At 41.2% G+C, this 21,723-nt stretch overlaps 1 protein-coding gene across 1 annotated transcript; it reads left to right on the top strand.

Annotated features, from left to right (window-relative positions):
- The first annotated feature begins 769 nt into the window (after window positions 1-769).
- AMD1 (adenosylmethionine decarboxylase 1) lies at window positions 770-18,781 on the top strand. The gene is made up of 9 exons (XM_082050088.1): window positions 770-1,314; window positions 11,677-11,763; window positions 13,166-13,292; window positions 13,790-13,892; window positions 14,665-14,707; window positions 14,798-14,942; window positions 15,967-16,059; window positions 16,136-16,291; window positions 16,634-18,781. Exons 1-9 carry the CDS (start codon window positions 1,184-1,186, stop codon window positions 16,772-16,774), a joined length of 1,026 nt encoding a protein of 341 aa, XP_081906214.1. The 5' UTR covers window positions 770-1,183; the 3' UTR covers window positions 16,775-18,781.
- The last annotated feature ends 2,942 nt before the right edge of the window (window positions 18,782-21,723 follow it).

Genomic DNA, 21,723 nt, shown 5'->3' with positions numbered 1-21,723 from the left:
CGTAGGCAGATATTTACACATGCATATACACTCACTCCCCCCAGCAGACACTTTCTCTCCTGCGCTGCACATACAGCTGCCCGTGCTCTCCTCAGTCACTTGCTCCTTCTTCCACACACACAGAGACACGTATAAATAACTTCGTACTTCTTGTTCACACACACACAGCTCCTCGAAGGGAAGAGTGGAACAAGAATTACGTTTTAACGCTCAGTTAAAGCTTCCTCTTTACTAGGTAGCAATACCCATTAGAAAGCGCAGAGGGAAAGCGGTGTTCGGTGCAGAGGCAGCATTGCGGCTTCGGCCCGGAAAGAGCCTTTATTCTCGGGCTTGCGCCTTGCTACGCAAATACTTGTTTCGGGGTTTGCTCCCCTGTCGTCTCTCGGCCATGTTCAGCCCTACTCCCCCTCATATCACCCCTCGATCGCTCACTGCCAACCATAGGCCACGTTTTCCCCCGACCTCTGGGGGCGGCGCGGCGCGGCCCGACCCCGGCGGGGCCGCCACACCACGGTCCCGGGCGCGGCCCGGGCCGGGCCTGCCGCCCTCCGCGCCCCTCGCTCTCTGCTCTCTGCTCTCTGCCTCCCGCTCCCTGCGGGAGGGCGGGCGGGCTGCAGTGGGTGTGGCCAAGGGAACCGGCATATGCCTCGACAGACGTCAGCGCCTTCCAATGGGAAGCGGGAAAGGGCGGACCCAAGCGGCGTTGGCCCAATGGCAAGCGCGATCCTACTTGATGCGGTTACCTGAGGGATATAAAAGCTGCTGCGTGCGCGCAAGCCCCTCGCTTACACAGTATGGCCGGCGACATTAGCTAGCGCTCGCTCAACGCTCTTCTCTGTAACAGGGGAACACACGGACTACAAGGAACCGAACCACACTGCATCGCCCGCCCGCCCGCACCCCCGCTCGGACTGTAACCCTCTCACACACGCTCACGCCGCATCCGCCGCTGTGCACTCCGGGTGGTTTTCGCTCGTTTTTTTTTAAAAAAAATATTTTTCTTTTTCCTTTTTTTTTTTAAATTAATATTAAAAAAAATTTCTCTAGAAGGTGAAACCCGCCCAGGACGGACTGGGACCCGGCGGCGGCAGCGCGGCCCGTGCAGCAGCAAACGGTAGCGGCCGGGGGCGGTAGTTTGGTTGTCGTTAATTTCTGTGGTTGTTGGTTGCCGAGTTGTCTCACCATGAAGGAGAACGGTGCACACTTCTTCGAAGGGACCGAGAAGCTGTTGGAGGTGTGGTTCGCCCGACAGCAGCCCGCGCAGCAGGAGCCGCACCAAAGCAAGGGGTCCGGCGATCTTCGCACCATACCCAGGTCCGTTAACGGCCGGGGCGGAGTTGGGGGACGTGGGGGGGGGTGGCGGTTGGGAGCATGGCTCTTAAATGCCGGGAGGGGCCGGTGAATGGCCGGCGCACGCGGGCCCCGGGTGTGGTGGCGGGCGAGAGTGTGTGAGAGGAGCGGGGCGGGGATTGGATTGGGTTGGGGGGGTAATGGCCGTGCGCGGGCTGGCGGCAGCGCTGACGGGAGGCTGGTTCCGGGGTGGCTCGCGGAGAAGCCGTTGGTGGCAACGGCCGTGCGCGCGCGCGCGGCGGGCTCGGCCCGTGCGCGGCCGCGGGGCTGCCGGTCTTCTTCCCCCTCCCTCGCTGACAGCCCCGGCCTCTGCCGCCGCAACGCCGCCGCAGCCGTGCAGTGACCTTCCGCTGCCCTCCAGAGACCCCTCTCAAGGCCGTGGAGGCGGGGAGCCTCCCTTCGTCCCGGCCGGGCCCGGGGGGGAGCGGTGGCAGTGCCGGGGACGGCACGGAATGGCTTCCGCGCCGTCACCTCGTGCAGCCCCGTGCGGTCCTTGCCGGCAACATGTGGCGGCGGGGAGAGGAGAGCAGAGCCGGGCGTGTGCCGCGCCGGCCGGCAGTGCCCGCGGGGGGAGGCGGATGGCGGCGTGTCGCAGTGCTGCTGGCGGCCGGAGCCACGGCAGCGGCGCCCACTCCTCTGCACCAAGCCCCCGCGCACGCTGCGGCTGGCGGCAGCCGTCTGGTAGTGGCTTGCCCCCCCGGCAGTGGGAGCCGTGGGTGTCTTTTTACGGCAGGGCTTCTTGCTCCCGCCGGCTTCGGGATGGGAAGGCTTGGAAAATCCCTGCCCGGTGTGACTGGCTGTGCTGTGGAGACTGGGGGATAGGAATCTCGCTTCCAGTCAGTGGAAGCTGGAAAGGGGAGATCTCTCTTGCTGTCGCGACGAGGATTGATGGCCTCGCATGGCCGGTTTCGCAGCGGCCTCTGTCACTACGATAGCTCGACAGGTTCACACAGAGGCTTGCGCGGAGGGAAGCAGGCGGCACACGGGAACCCTGCTGCGTCTCCCTGTGGCGGGGTAGGCAGCGGCGGGGGTGTGTGGGGAGGTGCCCCCCCGGCCTTCTCCAGAAGTGCGGCCGGAGCCACGGTGTACACGTGAGTGTCTTGGCTCTGCTCCCGGATCGCGCTGCCTCTTTTCTCCCCCATTGACAAGTTCAGGCCAATGGGAGCCGGGCGCCGCGGAGGGGTGGGCCCGCGCCTGTCACCCAATGGGCATGTGAAGAATGTGCTGGCGCTTCTTTCACTGCCACCCAGGGTGGGAGGAAGAAAGGCCCGAGGCCCACACCGCTTCTTGTGTACACGTGTTTCAAACTCGGGCCTCTCTGGGAGGGAGCAGCTCTTTTCTCCTGTGGCCGGGGAATGCCTGCTTGGCCTTTGTTAGCACAGTAGCTGATGGGCACCTGCCGGCATACTGGTTGTTCTTGAAACCATGCTGGGCAAGACAGATGTGAGATGGCTTTACTGTAGCTTGCCAGTACAGTATCTTATGGGGGGAGTTCTGGAAAGACTACAATACCTAGACTTCTGACTTGCAGTAATAAGGGGTCCAACTGTAAATCTGCAAAAAATTGTTCTGGCACAAGTGGCCTGGAATTGTCAGAAAATGGACAGTGCAGGCTTGAAGTACAAAGCAAGATCTGCTTATGTACCATAGAACGGCACCAGAACTATGTATTAGTTTGCAGAGATAACAAGATTGATATATAGGTGTAACCAGCTGACATAGTTGAAAAAGGCAGGCTTGTCTTAAGCATGCAGGGCGAATCTGAAGGTTATACTTAAGGGCAGTAGTTTATTCTCAGTATGGTAAACTGTTCAACTTCAGGTTCAGATGGTAGCTTGAGGGTCTGGTGTTTTCCATGTATTCAGATCTGCTTTTGTATATCACCGTTACCCCGTGGTCTTTAGTCAGGGAGCTTGGAGGAGGGCTTGTCATGTTGTATTGATGTTTGGAATATGGTAATGATGGTAGAGTCTATTTAAAGGCATACTTAATATATGCTGTTTGCCTTTTCCTTTGTTTTGATATTTCTCAGCAAATATCCTGTGTGTATATATTAGAGTTTGCTATCCAAAGATCTGAATTGCCAGTGGGCAGATAACTGCCTTTCCTGAAATAATGAATAGCCCATGTTATATATATACACATACCACTAGCTCATGGAAGCTTCATTTCTGTCATGCCAGAAACACTGCAGGATACATGTTTAGCTCTGACCTTTTGGTGTAAATGAAGTAGTTTGCTCATGTAACTTTCTGACTTGTGGAGTTATTTAGGCCATTTTGAATAATATGCTTAACATGGAAATCATCAGATGTGGTTTATACAGTTCTTTGAGATTTAGTGGTATAGCAGATACCACAAGCTGACAACTTGTATATTAAATATTCAGGCAATCCTGGAAGGCTATTATAAATCCTTGGTGAAATGTGTGCAGATGATCTGAGTTATGTAGGCACTTCAGGGTTCTTGTTGTGTTTGACTTTAAATGTAAAGGATTCCAAAATTACTCCTTTGGCTTAGCATTAATATGCTAGTGTTGGAATATACAGATCTAGTTTAGGGATGGCATTCTGCAGATGCTTTCCTCATTGACACATTCATGCTCTCTAGGGTTCTGTTTGTCAGCTCAGGCTCATGTTTGCAAAATAAGAAATTTTTGAAATTGCTTAATGGCATTTAATGTCATTGCAAGGCAGGTACTGTGACAGTTCCTTTGTATGGTTTAGATATAGGTGTAAAGTTTTAATAGAGTAGATACAAACTGTTAACTGTTGGACATGTGGTCTTTAACACTGTTTCAGAGCTGTGAGCAAGCTTCGAAGGCGTTTGTGTTAATTGGCTCTTAATACAAGATGTTAATTGAAGCTGTGTGCTTTTTTGGTAGGAAGCTGTGATGTGTCTGAAAATTACTGTTAACCTGTGTCCAGGAGTAATTATCAGTGATACTGTGTTGCTAGTATGAAATTAAGTTTCAGAAAGTCTTTTAGTGTATTATTGGAATTAATTTATTTACTACACTTGATAGATGCAAAAGAAAAAAAAAATGAATATAATATATCCCACTACGCTAATTCTATAAAGGTAATTGAATAAGCTAGTTTATGTCAAACAGAACTTGAAATCAAAGCTGAAACTGTAGAACAATAGCTAAATTAGAGTCAAGCTGCAAACCAGTTGAGCTTGCCTTTTGTATTGTAATACCTGCTTAGTAGTGAAATGTGAGCCATTCATCTACTGAATGACTAAGCTGATGTTTAAAGCTAAAAATTTCCATGTTGGGTGTGCTTGCTAGGGATTAGATATGTTAAACTATTTGTTGGTTATCACCAGCGTAAAAAAAGAAAAAGTTAAAGAATTGATGCAATTAAGAAATTTTTCACATTTTTTCTCCTGTTGGCAAGCCTGCCTTCTAGAGAATAATTTGGATTTGTACAAAGTACTTCAGAAAAGATTTGTACTTATTGTTCTAATACATTCAGTAAAGGTCCCAAATAAAAAAAGTATGGAACATGGGTTTTACTTTGCTGTTAAGATTTGGGGGGCATTCACATGCTAATAAGTTCTGTGGAAATGTCTTGTGGTTGAAATAAAGGTGGGGCTCTGAAGATGCTTACCTTACTCATATTCAAAAGTGAAATGAGATTAATGTTTTTGTGGTCTCAAAATAGTTTGCTTTAACTTTAGTGCTTGTTCTCATGGTGCTTTGTAAGGCTTTTTTTTTTTTAAGAACCTTAAACTATGTATAAAAAGGGAGGGTTTGCTGAAAATGCAGTGAACATGTTGTGAGGCCTGGAATTCTGTGGTGACTGAATAGTGCATTCACTATCCCAACAGTAAAAATAGCTGTTTAGTCCTTTAGATGATGTGCAGCTATGTATTTCCCATCTCAAGAATTATCATGATCTTGAATCATTCAAGTTAGAAACCATAGGTTAATGATGCAGGTATTTACAAATCCATATCTCAAGCATTCAACCTTGCAGAATACTCTGAAGCTAAGCTTGTTTATGGACCTTTAATATATTTCCTGTTTATATTATGTGAACACTCAAACTGGAGGAGAAAACAGTGCTGTAATGAGGAATATGGAGTGACACTGAGATTCTCATCCTGTGTTACATGAAGTCTGCTAAGCACCTATACAAGTCCTCTAAATACTTACTTTGTACTGCACCCTATAGTCTGAGTCACCTAACCGCTGTACCTCTGCCCCTTGTAAGAGTTCAGTCTTACCCCTCATCAAAATCAATATTCAGAAACTAGATTTTAGAAACAAATTCAAAATTACAGGTATGTTTCCTTTTAACTATCTCAGTTGTAATTAAAAAATGGAAAGGAAACAAACCCTTTTACCCTCTGGTACTACTGATTGTGATACTGCTTGGGGGAAGTTAAGACTTACATTGAAGGCTTTTTCACAGAATCACAGGATGTTAGGGATTGGAAGGGACCTCAAAAGATCATCTTTGATATATTCCAACCTTACACTGAAACTGTTAAAGAATTTGGTTAGTCACTTTCTGCCAAAGATCTGCTCTCTTAATGAGACTCTATAAGGCATCCTGGTAAGATATGTAGCTACTGGTATATTGCTAGAAGGCCTTTCCTAATGGCTATTTACTCAGCCTGGAGAACAGGGAGATTTGAGGGTTGTGGTACATGGTTACTACCTTACGGCATGTTTCTTCTGGAGAAGTTTACATTCCAACTTGCCCTGAAAGTTGCCTGTAAGGCTTGTTGAAGCCCTGATGTGCCTATTGGGGCTTATGTTTCCTTAAACATCTTTGGTGTCAGGTATGTTTAATCCTTTGATATAAGAGACTTAGGAACACCCATCAAATATCTTGCGATGTAAAGGATGGGGTCACCATTCCATTTGTACTGCTGTGACTGCAATAACAATAAAAGGCCTGTGACAGGAGTGACATGGCAGCCTTCAATGCATTATCTGTGGCTCTGTGCCATTGCTGAAATATCTTGGTGTCATTTGGGAATGATTCTCTTAATAGTTGGCTCAGGATCTTATAGGTAATAAGTATTTTCTGAGGTGTACTGCTCGGTATCACTTTTGATATGGATGCAATTTTCCATTCAGGTGCTGGTCTTTAATTCAAGATTAAGTACATGTCTCTGGAAAGTTTAAGATAAGGGAGAAGCAGTCTGTCTGTGTATGTGTATTCAAAGCATATAGAGGGTGTGTGGGTTTTGTGCACTTCACAGATACTGCTGGAGTAAAATTATCAAATTGCCAGTACCTTGTGTCTAAACTTGGGGTGTGAGTATGGTTCCAGATATTCTGTCTTCAGTTGTAATTTATAAACTAAGTCACAGTTCTAATATGAAATAATTCACATGCAGCTGTCTGCATCGAAACATGCCAGCTGCTAGGAGGTGCTTTAAAAAGCTTGTGGGTTTTGTAATGTCAGTCTGTACTGTATCAACCTGTTTCAGGATGCTTGTAACAATGTTGCAACTCTGCTGACACTAATATTTAGCCAGCACCCATGTGTCTTAGCTAGAGCTCCTCTGCACAAGCAGTTTAGACAAGACATTAAGTTTGAGTGTTCTAAATCATAGTATTGGTAGGAATTTGTCTGCTAATGGGGTAACTGATTTATCTGCTGGCTCCTAAAAGAATTTAGTAGGTAACAGGTGAAAGAATAAAAAGTTGCTCTGCAGTTGAATGCTTGATATTTTTTTTTTTTAAATCAAGGTCTCAAAGTATGAGATTAAAATGCTTCTTTCTTTGATTACTTACAGGCTACTACAGGCTTGTCAGCTGTGCTTTTTTGATGAAAAGCTATGCAAGAGTATGTATACAGCTTAAGCTGTCTTTAGGAGTTCCATAGGATTTATTTCATAAGAATTTCTGCTCTACTGTAAAACAACTTTTCTTTCCAGTGCTGTCTGTACTGCATTAATAAGGTACTGTTACTGGGGTGAAGGGATGGTACACTTGTGGAAACTGTTAGTTGCTGATAGGAACAAGTTTTTGATGAAGTTCTTTATCTTTTAAAATTGTTGTTATCCTCTTCCCAGTTGGCTTGAGACAGCAGCATTGTGCTGCTGCCTGATATGCCTGATTACTATGTTAAAAACCTGTTCTACCTGTGAAGGTAAAGGCTCCAAATAGGCCAGTAACTGGAATTAAAAAGGATGGTTTTATCTGGCAAGGAAAACTTGATTCATAGCTTATTCATCATTTCACAGAAATATGAAATAAAGGAGAAAAAAAGGTTTGGAACTTGGTTGAGAGGGACTGCTGACCATTACATTACACATTTTTAGCATACTTCCTAAAAGTAAATTAAAATGCTTCTCTGTTCTGATAGATCTTCCATGCTGACATACCTGGGTGACAGTTTGAATGGAAGTTATTTGCACTCCAGTAACAAGTCTGTGCTGATATGGCACTAAACATTGCAACACAGGTATGGGAGTAGGTTAGTAACTTTTTTTGGCTTGTTCTGCTAGTCAATCATAGAACAAGTAGCTTTCTACCATTCAAGCATGGACAGTTAATCGCACTTGTGTAGATGTATTCCAGTTTCATTTGGTGTTCTCTGAGCATGTGCAACCATTTAAGATGCATGTTGCTTACCTATTGGAGAAATTATTTTGGCTTTGAGTAGTTGTCAGTTGAAATTTCAGGAGCAGAGTCTTACAGCTTTGGAATGAAGCTGGTAGTAAGCCTACATAACAGCCAGGAACTGGTCTCAAATGCATTTTCAGTTTTGTGTTCCAGTGGATGCACGTCTGCTACAGAACTTGCTGTAGCTACCAGTGATTGTCATGCATCATATTTCCAGTGTGCTTGGCTTGAGTATAGGGAAGCAGTCTCTAAACAAAGTATTTGGTATTGTCCTGATGTCTGGCTGTAGGGAATAATTTAGGAAATAGTAATGCGATCCATATACTTCCCATTGAAAGAGGAATTTTGAAGAGCAGAAGCCCATGTTGGCATTTTATAGAGAATTAGTCTCTTTGGTTCTCCCTTTTTGGTTGGAGCCTTTGCTTCCAAGTTAAAAGTTCACTTAATTGTGAAATAGGAAGTAATGTTCTCAAGTCTTTCAAAGTTACTAACTTGACAAAATAAAGTGGGATTAGCCACAATATATGTGTGGATAATAATAAAAATATTATTTTTAAGGTGGATTTTTTGTTTCCACATTAAGTTTGAGTGAATGTTGATTGTCTATGAATAGTAATACTTAAATAATTATACAGATTAAAGAAAATGAAGAAATGCAGGAGTTAGACTTTTAGTTAACTCAGTCTACTTGGTAAAAAGTAGTCCCAGATGTTCTTCCTTAGCTCTGCTTTAAACAATGGAAAATGTCAAATACTAAGGTCATCTTGTTTAAATAGATTATGTTAAGATAAAATCCAGCATGTTAGTGGCCTTTTGGTAGTTTTCTGTGCTTAACTTTAAAATGCATATAGATGCAGCCCAGTATCTCTGCAAAACTTTGCCCTAATGTGGTCAAGTCTCATCCTGGGTGCTGCAACCCTGTGTTAGTCTATTTTATTTATGCTTCTGGATCAAGCCTGACATCTTGTCTGTTTCTCAGTTTGTAGGCTTTCTTCTTTAGTGCTACTCTAATTAGACCAAATGATGAATTTTTCCTTTATTCCTGCAAAGGCTGAATGCATGAACATTTAGCATATGCTTAGCTATGGTTTCTGTAGTGGAATAGTGAAGAGTTGAGTGAATTTTTAATATGCAAAGGTCTTATGCAACTGCAGATTTAAGCCATAGTACCTAAATACTAATGAGCATACCCAAGGACTGACTTTGCATGGTAGGCTTTGGACTTAACATGCAATATTGTAGTGTTAGTATGCTGTACTGATCCTTCATTGTTGGACTCCTTGAACACCAAAATTGTTACATCTTCCTCTACTAATACGTGACTGAAACTTAAATGAGCCACTTTCCTGAAGTGTCTGGTGCTGCAATACAGTGGTACTTTTATAAAGAAAATTCTCACTTGTATACATAAAGCTAAGGTTTTGACTTGTCTGGCCAGGTAAGAAGCTTGTGAAGGCTCAGACGTATGCTCTTGCGAAGCCTGAGATAGTTACATACCCATTAATGCTCAGACAAGTACAAAATCAGATTTGTAGTCATGTACAAATGGGGTTACTGCAGCTCAGCATCGGGCAGTGTAAGGGAACTCTGCCTCAGCTTTCAGAAATGCCATGCCAGACACTGAGGTTTTCTTTAATGGCAGATAAAATATCACCATTAATAGTGCTAGAATGATTTGAATAGTTATTTCACCAAGCCAAAGTAACAGATTACTGAATTCAGATTACAGAAAAAACATAATAGGGTGTTAGAGGGAAGATAGTAAGGCTGGCAAATTTGTGCAGGTGTGCTGTAACTTCTAGAGAAAACAAAATGGTTCAGTCCTCTTCTTAGTAGAATAGTGTGATACTCTAGGAGCATTAAAAAATAGGTATAATATAAACTTTCACTTTTTGCATTTACCATTTTTTTTCAAAGGCAAGCAGACATTGTAATGTATATTTGAGTATCAGGAACAGGGCTAAACACATTCAATGACTTAAGTGTACAGCTGAATAAATGTGTGGGACTTTATCTGAGCATTAAAAACAAGCTGGTTTTTATTTAATGTGGAGATTTGAGGGTTTTATACTGTCATGTCTATAGTTGTAGAAGAGTATTTCATCAAGATTCACTAATTAGAATGGTAGAGAAAACTTCACTTTGGTTTTAAGTATCCAGTTATATCACTGAGTTCATAAACTTGTTCAGATGTGCTCTAAATGATGCATAGGATTCTCTTAAACTAATTTTTAATAGCTTCATTCTCACCCAAAAGGAGGCTGTAGAGTGAGTCTAAGTTGACTATATTTTTTTCTGGTTGACTCCTATATAAATATGCCAATTTAGTGCAATATATACTTTAAAAGGGAAAATCCTCAATTAGTAGTATTAGTAGTAAAGTTTTAGTAGTAAAGGTACAGAATTCTGTTCCAGGAGGCATTCTGAGGTGAGGGAGAAATAAAGGTATTTATTTGCTGGGGTATTCAGAGAAGCAAAGAACATAAGGATTTTTTTTTTAGTTATATGTACAGCAAATCTAAAACTTCAACTTTGCAAACTGAGCAGTTTTCTAAGGGCAAAGGTTAGTGACTGCTGGAGGATCCCTGTTGATAGAATTAGCAGTGAGTGCTCTATTCTGAAATACAACTACTCAGCTTTTGCAGTGTGAATAAAGGGAGAGAGGTCTGACTCCTGACAGAGAATTGGGTTGACAGCTGTATGGGCAGCAGAGCCAATCAAATAGCTCACTTGGTGATGAAAAAATTGCATTTCTTCTGTACTCCCAGCTCTGAAGGGTCCTCTAGTTGTTCCAGCTCTACTGATGGGCAGCTTAATTTAATGCTGTGTTAGTAAAAGTCTTGGTTCTTGACAGGCCCAGTACAAAACTACAGGTGGAATATGCTGTGGGAAGGGAGGGATGAGAGAAGTGGGGTGGCTGTCAGTGTTATAATTTTGTGACTTCAGGAAGCTGTATCTGTTTGTCTGCTTTATAGCAAATTTGACTGTATTGTAGTCTGCTAATCTGGTGTAGACATTAGACTGAAGTGACAACCGAAGTAGCTTTTTTGCAAGTCTGTCACTTCTCATGAGTATGTTGAAGTATTTAGGCTTATTTTGACCCTTTGATTTTTTTCCAGTTTCTTAAAATTCCTTGTAGAATGAATAATGACAGTAAAGAATTGAAATATTAAGCTGCTACCTCTGTACTAAAAATCTAGCAGTGTATCTTAAGATTGTGCTGTATGAAAATCATTCCGTTTATTTTCTTGTAAGTGTAATATTGCAAATTATTTGCTATAAGTATTCTGTATCTTATAGAGGTAGACACAATTCTATGATCATGATCAAAAATGAGGAATTCAGGTCATTTAGATGTATTAGTTTATAGGGGTGATATTCATGCCTTAAGCTATAACAGTTTTATCTTAGTACATATGTGGTGCAGGACTTAAGGTTATCCTGACTTGCCTAGTTAGAAATTTGGGGTTGCTGTTTCACAATTGTCCTCATGCAATAGATTACACTAACAGATCCTGAGGAATACTTAGTCATTCTTTGAGAGCTGAGGATATTACTGAATATTACTGTATTGTGATAGTCCCTATATAAAAAGTCCTAGCCTTTCATGCTCTTAGATCCAGCAGCTCAAGATAAGAGCTATAGTCTTGTTTGGGCTATACTTCTTACCTAGGGTTCCAGAAAGCTTCAGTTTGTCTAACCTGTTATTTGTGCTCTTCTATAATTCTTCACAGGATTGAGTGGGACAAACTTCTGGAGAATGTGCATTGTTTGATCATAAGTGTGACAAAAACTGACAAGCAGGAAGCTTATGTACTCAGGTAAGCCACTAGCTTATTCTTTTCATCTACAAGAGGTTAAAAAATTAAAGCTGTTACACAGGATCCACTTAGCTGAGAATCCAGCCTTGGGTTAAGATCTGCTGTTCATGACTAAAACTTGCAGGTGCCTGCTAAAAAGATTAAGGACAGGGCTGTGGTGTTTCTTCACCTGATAGTTGAATTTTGTCCAGGGATAAAGAAATTTCCATAGTGAAGAGCTTTAGGATTACTTCAGGAAGATAGTGCATCTGAGTGTCACTTTTTGATCAGCAAAAACTGTATTAGTACATGGGCTTTAACTCCAGATAATGCAATGAAGTTGAACAACTCTTGCAGCTGAGCAAAGGACATCTGTAAAAATGGAGCTTTCCTGAAGTCTTGGAACTCTTGTGTTGTGCAGCTGTTGGCTGTAAGGACACTACTTCTGCTGTGTGTGTTTTATCTTGCAAAATACTTTCAGGTTTTTCTACATGAACTTTACAGACACTGACATCCTCTGTTTTACTTCAGATTACAGAAACTGAAGGTTTTGTACTCTGAAAGACTGCCTTGAGGGCAAGGTTGAGCTAAAAGCAAGCTAGTCAAAGAAACTGATGAAGTCTTGTTTTGCAAGCTTCATGTATGTAAAACAAAATTCTGAAAATAACGTAACTAGTTACAACTATGTCCTAAATAAAATATAACCTTTACTTTGAGTACTTACGCAGCATTCCAAACTGAGTTATTTAAGCTAGACTTCTTCCTATTGTTCAGTTACTTGGTGAGAAGATACTTGCTATACATGTTTATTCTGGATATAGTATCAATGCTTATCTCCAGTTGAGTGGGACTGTAGTTAAGTGACTGACTTAAAGGTATATAGTGTAGCTCATTATGAGACCTCCTGTTCCTGTGGACAGGTGCTGATTTACCAGTTTCCAGTAGTTGCCTTTCCTAGAAGCTGCAGCCAGACAACTTATGAAATTTTGTTATGGCTTTTGCCTTTTTTGACTTTAGGTTCTCAGTCTTTATTTCAGCTGAGAAAGTCAGATTTCAAGCTTGACCCTGTTATGTGTCTTGGTTAAGAAGTTAAATTGCATATCTGTGTTGTGTACACGCTTCACAGCATGTTCATATTTCTTGAATAGCTTGAGAATATGTAATACATGTGGTACCTCTTCTCCTGTAGTATGGTAACTGTGTAATAACATGTTTGCAGCAGGTATTTGTTTAGGGAAATAATAGCTCTCAAATGTTAGCTAAAAATCTTTTGTTTTCATCTGTTTGCCAAGCATGCTTATGTACTATATGCTGAATGTTCACTTACAGTTATGCATTTGATTGTGATAGGAACCAAGATCTAACTGTTCTCTACTGGCTTGTTTTATATGGAGCATTTAATATTTTTAACACTTTTTTGCAGTGAGAGTAGCATGTTTGTCTCCAAGAGACGTTTCATTTTGAAGACGTGTGGTACCACCCTCTTACTGCAAGCACTGGTTCCCCTGTTGGAGCTTGCTAGGGAGTACAGTGGGTTTGACTCAATTCAGGTAAGGTGCCAAAAAATGTTGCATCTTCCTTAGGATGTACAAAAAGCATTTTACTAATATTTCAAATGCAATGCTTTTATTAAATGTTCTGGAACTTCCTTTGCCATTTATGTATGCTTCCCACAATAAGACTGTAATACAAGATTGCTTGCTCTGCTCTAGAATTTAGCCTTTTATTTGCCTCTTAAGGTATCTTAAAGGAGGCTAACTTACAAATGCTATTGTGCTGAGTTGAGGTTACTTAAGGGTGAAGGAATCCCATGCCCATGTTGTCAGTGCTGAAGTCACTATTTTATTGTGGAAAACAAATTCTGAAGTTTACAAATTAAGTTAAAAAACCCCATATGCCTCTGAAATGAAAATACAGGTAGCAGTGTTTTGACAATGAAAACTTAGGTCCTGTGAAAGCTTATACCAAATGCTTGCATTTATCTAGATTTTTAGATTTAAGGTGAGTGGATACATTCAATCTCTAAAATGCACCTTATGTTTTTCAGAGCTTCTTTTATTCACGTAAGAATTTCATGAAGCCTTCCCACCAGGAGTACCCACATAGGAATTTCCAGGAAGAAGTAGAGTTTCTTAATGAAATTTTCCCGAGTAAGTTCATGAAACTTCAGCAAAGTTGCACAGCTTGTGTAAAGTGTTGATGTGAATTGACAAGCAGTACAATATATATATATAGGCTGCCAGGACATTCATTCAGCAGTGCTTGCAGTTCTGCAGCCAGCAGAAGTTTTGGCTGCATATAAATACCTATTTTCTGAATTTCTGACCACTGACTTACCAAGATCAAAATTACAATCATATTAAGCGTGACACTCAGCACTTTGTCTTAACTGAGCTCATCTTCAGACTTCCAAATGGAGTGTTGTAAGTCAGTCTGCAGAATCCAGCTCTTACTAACTGTAAAAACCTCATTAAGAAGGTAGAATAGTAATTTAATACACTGAAGAAAAATGTAAGCTTTTCTCAGAAAAGTCACTGCACTAAAGATTGAATTTGAACATTTATCAAAATCTAAAACCTGCAAGAATAACCTTGAATTTTAACCACTGGCAGAAAAGTTTTTTGATGGAACAGGGAAGCAGTAGTACTGGGATCTCTGGTGCACAGCTGTAATCTGAATTTCATGCTAGTAGACTCTGAACTGGGGTGTCCAGACCACCTTCTGAAGGAGCCTGTTCAGGTTATTGGCTTTACATTCCTGAAGTTAAATGCCTGCTTACTTGATGCAGATGCTGACTGTATCAGTGAATCCTCATAGTGTTTTGTCAAAGACTTCTCCTATATTTATATATGCAATGAAGGTAATCTTTTTATATGAAGGATCAGCTGTGGTACCTTAACTGGAGACTTTTTGTCTTGTCAGATGGAGCAGCTTATTGCATGGGGCGTATGAATTCTGATTGCTGGTATGTATGTGAAGACTGAAATCTTTGGGGCTTACAGTAGAACTTGGTGCTGATAATATTTATTACATAAGTGATTTGTATTTTATGTAGGTACCTGTACACCCTGGATTTCCCAGAGAGTCGGATATCCAATCAGCCTGATCAGACACTGGAAATTCTGATGAGTGAGCTTGACCCAGTAGTTATGGACCAGTTCTACATGAAAGATGGTGTTACTGCAAATGATGTCACTCGTGTATGTTTGCTTGAAAACTAAGCATTTTGGGGAATTGTGGAAATTGGGCAACAAAATGTTTCACTTACCATTTAATGCAAGATTTATTTTCTGGTAGGAAAGATCTCATAGAAAGTGTCAGGTTAATGTTTTGGGGGCAAAGCAGATTTAAGTCTAGAAATTTTTTTGGAATATAACTTCACATTTTCAATGCCCCTGATTTAATCTATTGAAAGGAGCAATTTTTAGTGCTTTGAGTGATTGGAAGCTTATCCTCTAAAAAGTAGAGAAACAGGAATAAAAACATAGCAAGGTAACTTCCACTGAAGGATGGCAATTGTGAGAAGTAAGACTTCGACTGAAGATAATAAATGCCAAGGGAATCTAGGTATCAAAATGAAGTCATGGAGCCATTTGGATAGTTGTAGGGGAGAGGGACTTCAGCTTGAAGTACAACTTGGTGGTTTTGCCTCCTTTTCTCCTTTTTCCAAATGGGAAAGTCCTGTGACATGAACAAGTTTGTCTGACAAGTACATTGACTTCATCTGGTTTTCCATCTTAGGCTTTGATTTTTCCTACTGTATTTGTTATTGAGATTTGACTGCAGCTCAAGTACTGTGTGGGAAATCAAAGTGCTTGGGATTGCACTTCATTCTGGAGTATAAAGTATGTTCTCACTCTGGAGTAAATGTAAACAGCCTTCACTTTGTGGATGCTGCTTGAACAGGTGCTCTGTTTTCCATTTCAATTGCAGAAGCAATTATGTATTAGAATTCTAAGTCATTGCCTTGTCTTGGAGGTATGCAGCTTGGTTCTGTAAGAGACAAATCTGATAACTTGCATGAAACTTGGTCACTTACTTGGTAAGGGACAGGCTGCAAAGCAAGTTCATCAACAGTGGTACAAATTATCAAACTGACTTGTTATTGGGAGAATGCTTTTGTCCTGTCCCCTGAATTGGTCATCTTTCTGCCTTTAAGTTAAATCTAAACAAGTGTAAGGATGCATTATAAACTGAGTGATATAATTTTAACTTTTGTTTCAGATGAGTGGAATTCGTGACCTGATACCAGGTTCTGTTATTGATGCTACAATGTTCAATCCTTGTGGGTATTCAATGAATGGGATGAAATCGGATGTAAGTTTTACACTTATTGGTAATTAACGTTAAAATATATATTATTACCACCAAATAATTACTTTTTTCTTTTCAGGGAACTTACTGGACTATTCACATCACTCCAGAACCAGAGTTTTCTTATGTTAGTTTTGAAACAAACATAAGTCAGACCTCTTATGATGACCTGATTAGAAAAGTTGTAGAGGTTTTCAAGCCAGGAAAATTTGTGACAACCCTCTTTGTTAATCAGGTGAGTTTTCTTGCATGGTCTTGTCAGCTCCTGAAATGCATATAGACACAAAGCAAGGCTAGAAACTTCTTACTGGAATGCTAGTTTCCAGATTGTCTCTATATTTGGATGGTAGTTTCTTTGGAAAGTAAAAATACTCTTCAGTATTGCTTTGGCATGCATGAAATCTGATCTCCAGAAAATTTAAATACTGAGATCAGGCAGCCCAGGCTCAGTATTCTAATGACTTCCTGTGTAGTTCCTGTTGATAACAGTATCACAAGAAACAGATACAAAGCATATATTGTGCTAGCCCATCTTTAAATGCTGTTTAAAAATAACTTCTGCTTTTTTATTTTCTAGAGCTCTAAATGTCGTACAGTGTTTTCTTCTGCCCAGAAGATTGAAGGGTTTAAGCGTCTTGATCACCAGATTGCCCAATTCAGTGATTATAATTTTGTTTTTACCAGTTTTACAAAGAATCGCCAGCAACAGCACAGTTGATTAAGAATGAAGAAAAAGCGCAAAAAGAAATCCCATATAGAAGGTGGTGGTTGCTTTCTAGTTAATGATTCAGGGGGCCATGCTTTCCACTCCCACCACCTTGTAGTTGTGGAAAGCCCTAGGTGTAATCATAGTATAACCATTTTGAATTGTATGCATTATTATATCAAGGAGTTAGATATCTTGCATGAATGCTCTCTTCTGTGTTTAGGTACTCTATGCCACTCTTGCTGTGAAATTGAAGTGCATGTAGAAAAATCTTACTGTATGAGACATTACAACACTTGTAAAAATGATTCAGGTAGAATTACACACAGTATAGTTTTTCTCCAGGTATCACCAAAAATTCCCCACAGACAAGGCTTTCGTCCTCATTAGACTTTAGCTTCAACCTACTCACTGGGAACAGTTCTCTGTTAAATTGTTACTCTTTTTTATCTATGTTGTGATTTCAGTCTAAAACAGTTTTTGACAAACTTTATGATTTCTAATGAAGCTGATTCCTAATTAACACTTCATGTTTGGATAAAGTTCTTAAAACAGTTACAAATTGTTTTGCTACTACAGGTGGTGGTTGATTTATTTTTAAATTGGACTGACTTTTCATGCTCTACTCAAGCTTACAGGAATTTGCTCAGCTATACTGCAGCACTGGGCTAACACATTGGTTTTACACCTTTAGAAACTTGGGTTATAGGTACTAATGCAAGTTAAATTTCATTCTAAACCTTAATGCTCATTTATCTGTGCACATCCCCAAGCTGTCACACTGCTACACAATGGTAGAGCTTGAAGAAGGTCCAAGACTTGATAGGGGAAGAGCTGAGTCGGGATGCAAGTGCTTTGACATACTGGTGTGTCAGCTCTGCAAAGTGCAATTTCATATTGGCACCAGACTTTTTCTTTCCTAATCACCAATTATGTCAGATGAAGAAGCTGGTGCTCTTGAGCACTGGCAGGTAATCTAGTGAAGGAGTAGAATTTGCTGGGCTGGGCATGTTGATTGGTTTGGATTATTCTCAGTAAAACCTGTGACCTACCACTTCTAACTGTAAAGAGTGCTTCTAAACTGGTCCAGTGTTACTTCATTTTGTTGTTCCAAGCAAAGCTAATGCCTCTGTCTTGTGACAGTCCTGTGACATTGTTGTGCATGTGACTTATGTTGTATTTGAGTGTTGTGACTTCATCTGTTATTTTCCTCCTAATTACTAAAGGTGGTTCCTCTTTACTGTGACTTGAGGGCATTAAGTGAAGGCATAGAACAAGAACTGTCTGGGACACCTGGACAGAAGTAGAATGCTATTCATAGAATATGAATAAGTGTGTAATTCAAAGTCACTTTAATGGGTATTGACTAAAATGCAGGCTTTAAAGAGCTGGCACACTTTCAGCTATGTTTGAAAATACTGGGATTTTAACAGCTGTGAGACCAGCATGTTAAAGACAGAATTGAGATTTCCCCCCCCACCCCGCTTCTTGTCCTTGCAGTGTTTTGACTCTTTCTGGTTTGACACAATGGTTTTTTGTTCGTTCTGTATTTATATATGAAGCACTTTTTCAGTGCTTCTAAACTGAAGTCTGCTTGGTTAGAAATCAAGTGGTTGAAACATTTTGAATTTTTTATTTTAAGCATATTGTTGATGTTTGTTACCAATGTTATCAATTACATGCTGTAAATGGCACTAATGCTTTTTGCTGTTAATATTGAGGACCAATATTTCAGTGATTTTTTTTTTTTCTTAAACTTTGTCCCAACTGACCTTTGGCTTGAGGTCCTTTAAGTAGACTGAAGATCCCTTTTCAAGTAATACTGAAATACACATTTTACAAATAGATGTATAAGCCTTGGCTATAAAAATGGAAGCTGTTGAATGGATTATTGAACTATCTAGGGTGATCAGGATGGGGGGAGTATGGTGTTTATAATTTCTGTGGTGTTAGACTTTGATCATTTAAAAATACCTGTACCACAACTTAATGCTTCAATAAAAGTTCGCTTACATTGTTTGTAGTGGTGATTCAGCAATTTCTACCCTTCACATTCCTAATGCTTTTTGGTACCAAATGGTTTAATTCTGAAATAGATTTGTTTCTTGTCCTGAATTGCAACACTGCAAGCTTGGAGAAGAGTGGCTGGAAAGCTGCCTGGTGGAAAAGGATCTGGGGGTGTTGATCAACAGCCAGTTGAACATGAGCCAGTAGTATGCCCAGGTAGCCAAAAAGGCCAACAGCATCCTGATAAGCATCAATAATAGTGTGGCCAGCAGGACTAGGGAAGAGATTGTCCCTTTGTACTTGGCATTGGTGAGGCCCCACCTCAAATCCTGTGTTCAGTTTGGGCCACTCACTACAGGAGAGACATTGAGGTACAGGAGAGAGTTCAGACAAGGGCAACAAAGCTGTTGAGGAGTCTGGAGCACAAGTCTGATGAGGAACAGCTGAAGGAACTGCGGTTGTTTAGCCTGGAGAAAAGGCTGAGGGGAGACCTGACTGCTGTCAACTCCCTGAAAGGAGGTTGTAGTGAGGTAAGTGTTGGTCTCTTCTCCCAAGTAGCAAGTGATAGGACAAGAGGAAATGGCCTCAAGTTGTGCCAGGGGAGGTTTAGATTGGATATTAGGAAAGATTTCTTCAGGGAAAGGATTGTCAGGCACTGGAACAGGCTGCCCAGGGAAGTGATTGAGTCACTGTCCCTGGAGGTGTTTAAAAGATGCATAGATGTGGCACTTACGGTTTAGTGGTGGACTTTGCAGTGCTAGGTAAATGGCTGGACTCCATGATCTTAAAGGTCTTCATCCAAAATTATTCTATGATTTATCAAATGACTTTCAAATTTACTTTACCCCTTGTAGGGGATGTATCTCAACTGTAACCATGTTGACAGTTTAAAATGAAACAGCAGGTCAAAGGAACCTAGGTGAAAGTGTTATGCTGTTCTTGAGGCTAAACATGTTTGCCTAAATGAACACAAAGATTTGAGATTTGCTGTCTTCATCTAATGTGTATTTTTTCCATGGCATTAAATATTTAAAATATTTCTCTGAATTAAGACAACTTCTGCTTCTGCTAGTCTTAACTAACAAACTCTGGCATACATTTATGGTAGTTAAGCTTAGACCAACTTTGAGAATTCAAGGTGAAGTTTGTCTCAAGATAAAGCAGGCATGTACTGAATTAGACAGTAAACTAGACCAGAAGCTATTGACTAGAATGTCATTGCTAAGCAGATGCAACCAATAGAACTGAAACTTCTTTGATTCTGTGTGAGCAGTCCTGCAGGAATAACAGCTGCAGTTTAACCATGGCTACAAAGCTGGTCCCCTGAAGTCACCTAAGTAGGGAAAAGTTGAAGGTCAAACACCCTTAAATTGTTCAGGTCTGAATATGTTTCATTAGCCATCCAGAACCTATTCTGTGATGCCACACTTCTCTAATTGGGCTTTGCATATTAAATAATTGATTCCAGTTATCTCAAGTCTGTAGCACTGTTGAAAATGCCCAGCCAAGAAGAAATTCCATCTCACAACATCAAGTGATCTTGTCTAACAGTCTCAGCTATGGCAAATTAGCAGTAACCTCCCTCTGAAGAACTGTTTTCTAGACTGACCTCCACAAAACTGAACATTCATCCTCATGTTTGTCTATTTTAACTCACTTTGCCTGAAGTTTGCAGGTTTCCTGTAAAGTTATTGTCATCTTCACATTTTTTACCTCAGGACTGTTCTTCAATAATACTCCTTTATACAAGGCCTTCTCTTGTGACTGTTGTGATAACTGATGTGAAAATGTGGTATTTACATGATTCTGTTATAGCAACAGAAATGCAAAGCTTGCTGTACTCATTAGCTGTGTTAGATGTTTGTATTTCTCATAAACCAATGGAGGAAACAAAACTGGCTGCAAGGCCACTTAATTTCTGTAAATCATTGGAATAACCACTGTGAAGGGGTGGGAAGGGCTTTCTTGTAGATCTCCCACTGCCAGAGAATCCCATCCAGTCCCAGGGGTTTGTAAGGTCCAGCTTTAATCGTCTCTAACTTGATGCCACCTGTAGTTTAGGGAGCACATCTCATTCCACAAAGTTCACTACTATCAATAAAGACCTATGTGCTTTGACAAGACAGACCCTGCAAAGACTGAGGTTCAGGAGAAGATATTGAGTACATCAGGTTTGTTTTTTCTGGTGCTAGGTCACTTCATTGATTCAGCTGTTTTAAAACAGCCAAGTCAAGTTTTAATTTTATTTCTGTGTGTTTAGGAAATGCTTGGTATTTCCCCTTAGCAGCCTGTCCTTCCCTTCATTTCTTGTGGACTTCCTGCATTCCAACTCAGTCTGGAGTGATGTGTGCTAGGATCACTGTCCCAAGAAAAAGAAGAGATGAGCTTCAAAGCTAATAGAAGTAACTGCCAGTCTGATGAATGAGGATAATGCTGGTTATTGCAAAGCTGGAGGGGGAGAGGGATGGGCAGACTGCAGAGTGCATGATTAGCCCAGGTAAGGGAACAAGGCAGTTCTGTGTGTCTAGGCACCTCAATGGAATTTCAACACAGGGTGGAAATAGAGCTGCTGGTACTGAGCCATTAGAACAGGCATTAAAAGCCACCGGGTTTCAGTCCTAGGCCTCTAACATGCTGATGCCAAAGAGTGAATCTGCTCTAATAGTTGGGTCAGAATAACACTAGGGACAGGTACTTGCTGTCTGGCTGCTGCTTTGCTGGTGTGGAATTTTGTGTTGACAGAGAAATGTTGAAGTTTCCCAACTGGGGCAGTGTAAGCTTAGGTTTCCCTGGTGATAGTGCTAGCAGCAATGCCACCACTACCTAAAGGCACAAGGCTTGCAGGCAGTGCTGAGGATATGTTCAAGTGTGGAGTTCTCCCAAGCTCTACAGCCAAAACTATGTTAGAGGTGGAAAAATTGCCTCCAAATATGATATGTATAATCTGAAGCTTG

The sequence above is a fragment of the Streptopelia decaocto genome, assembly GCF_964273445.1.
Source record: "Streptopelia decaocto genome assembly, chromosome: 3".
Lineage (NCBI taxonomy): Eukaryota > Metazoa > Chordata > Aves > Columbiformes > Columbidae > Streptopelia > Streptopelia decaocto.
This window is presented reverse-complemented; position numbering and strand designations above follow the sequence as displayed.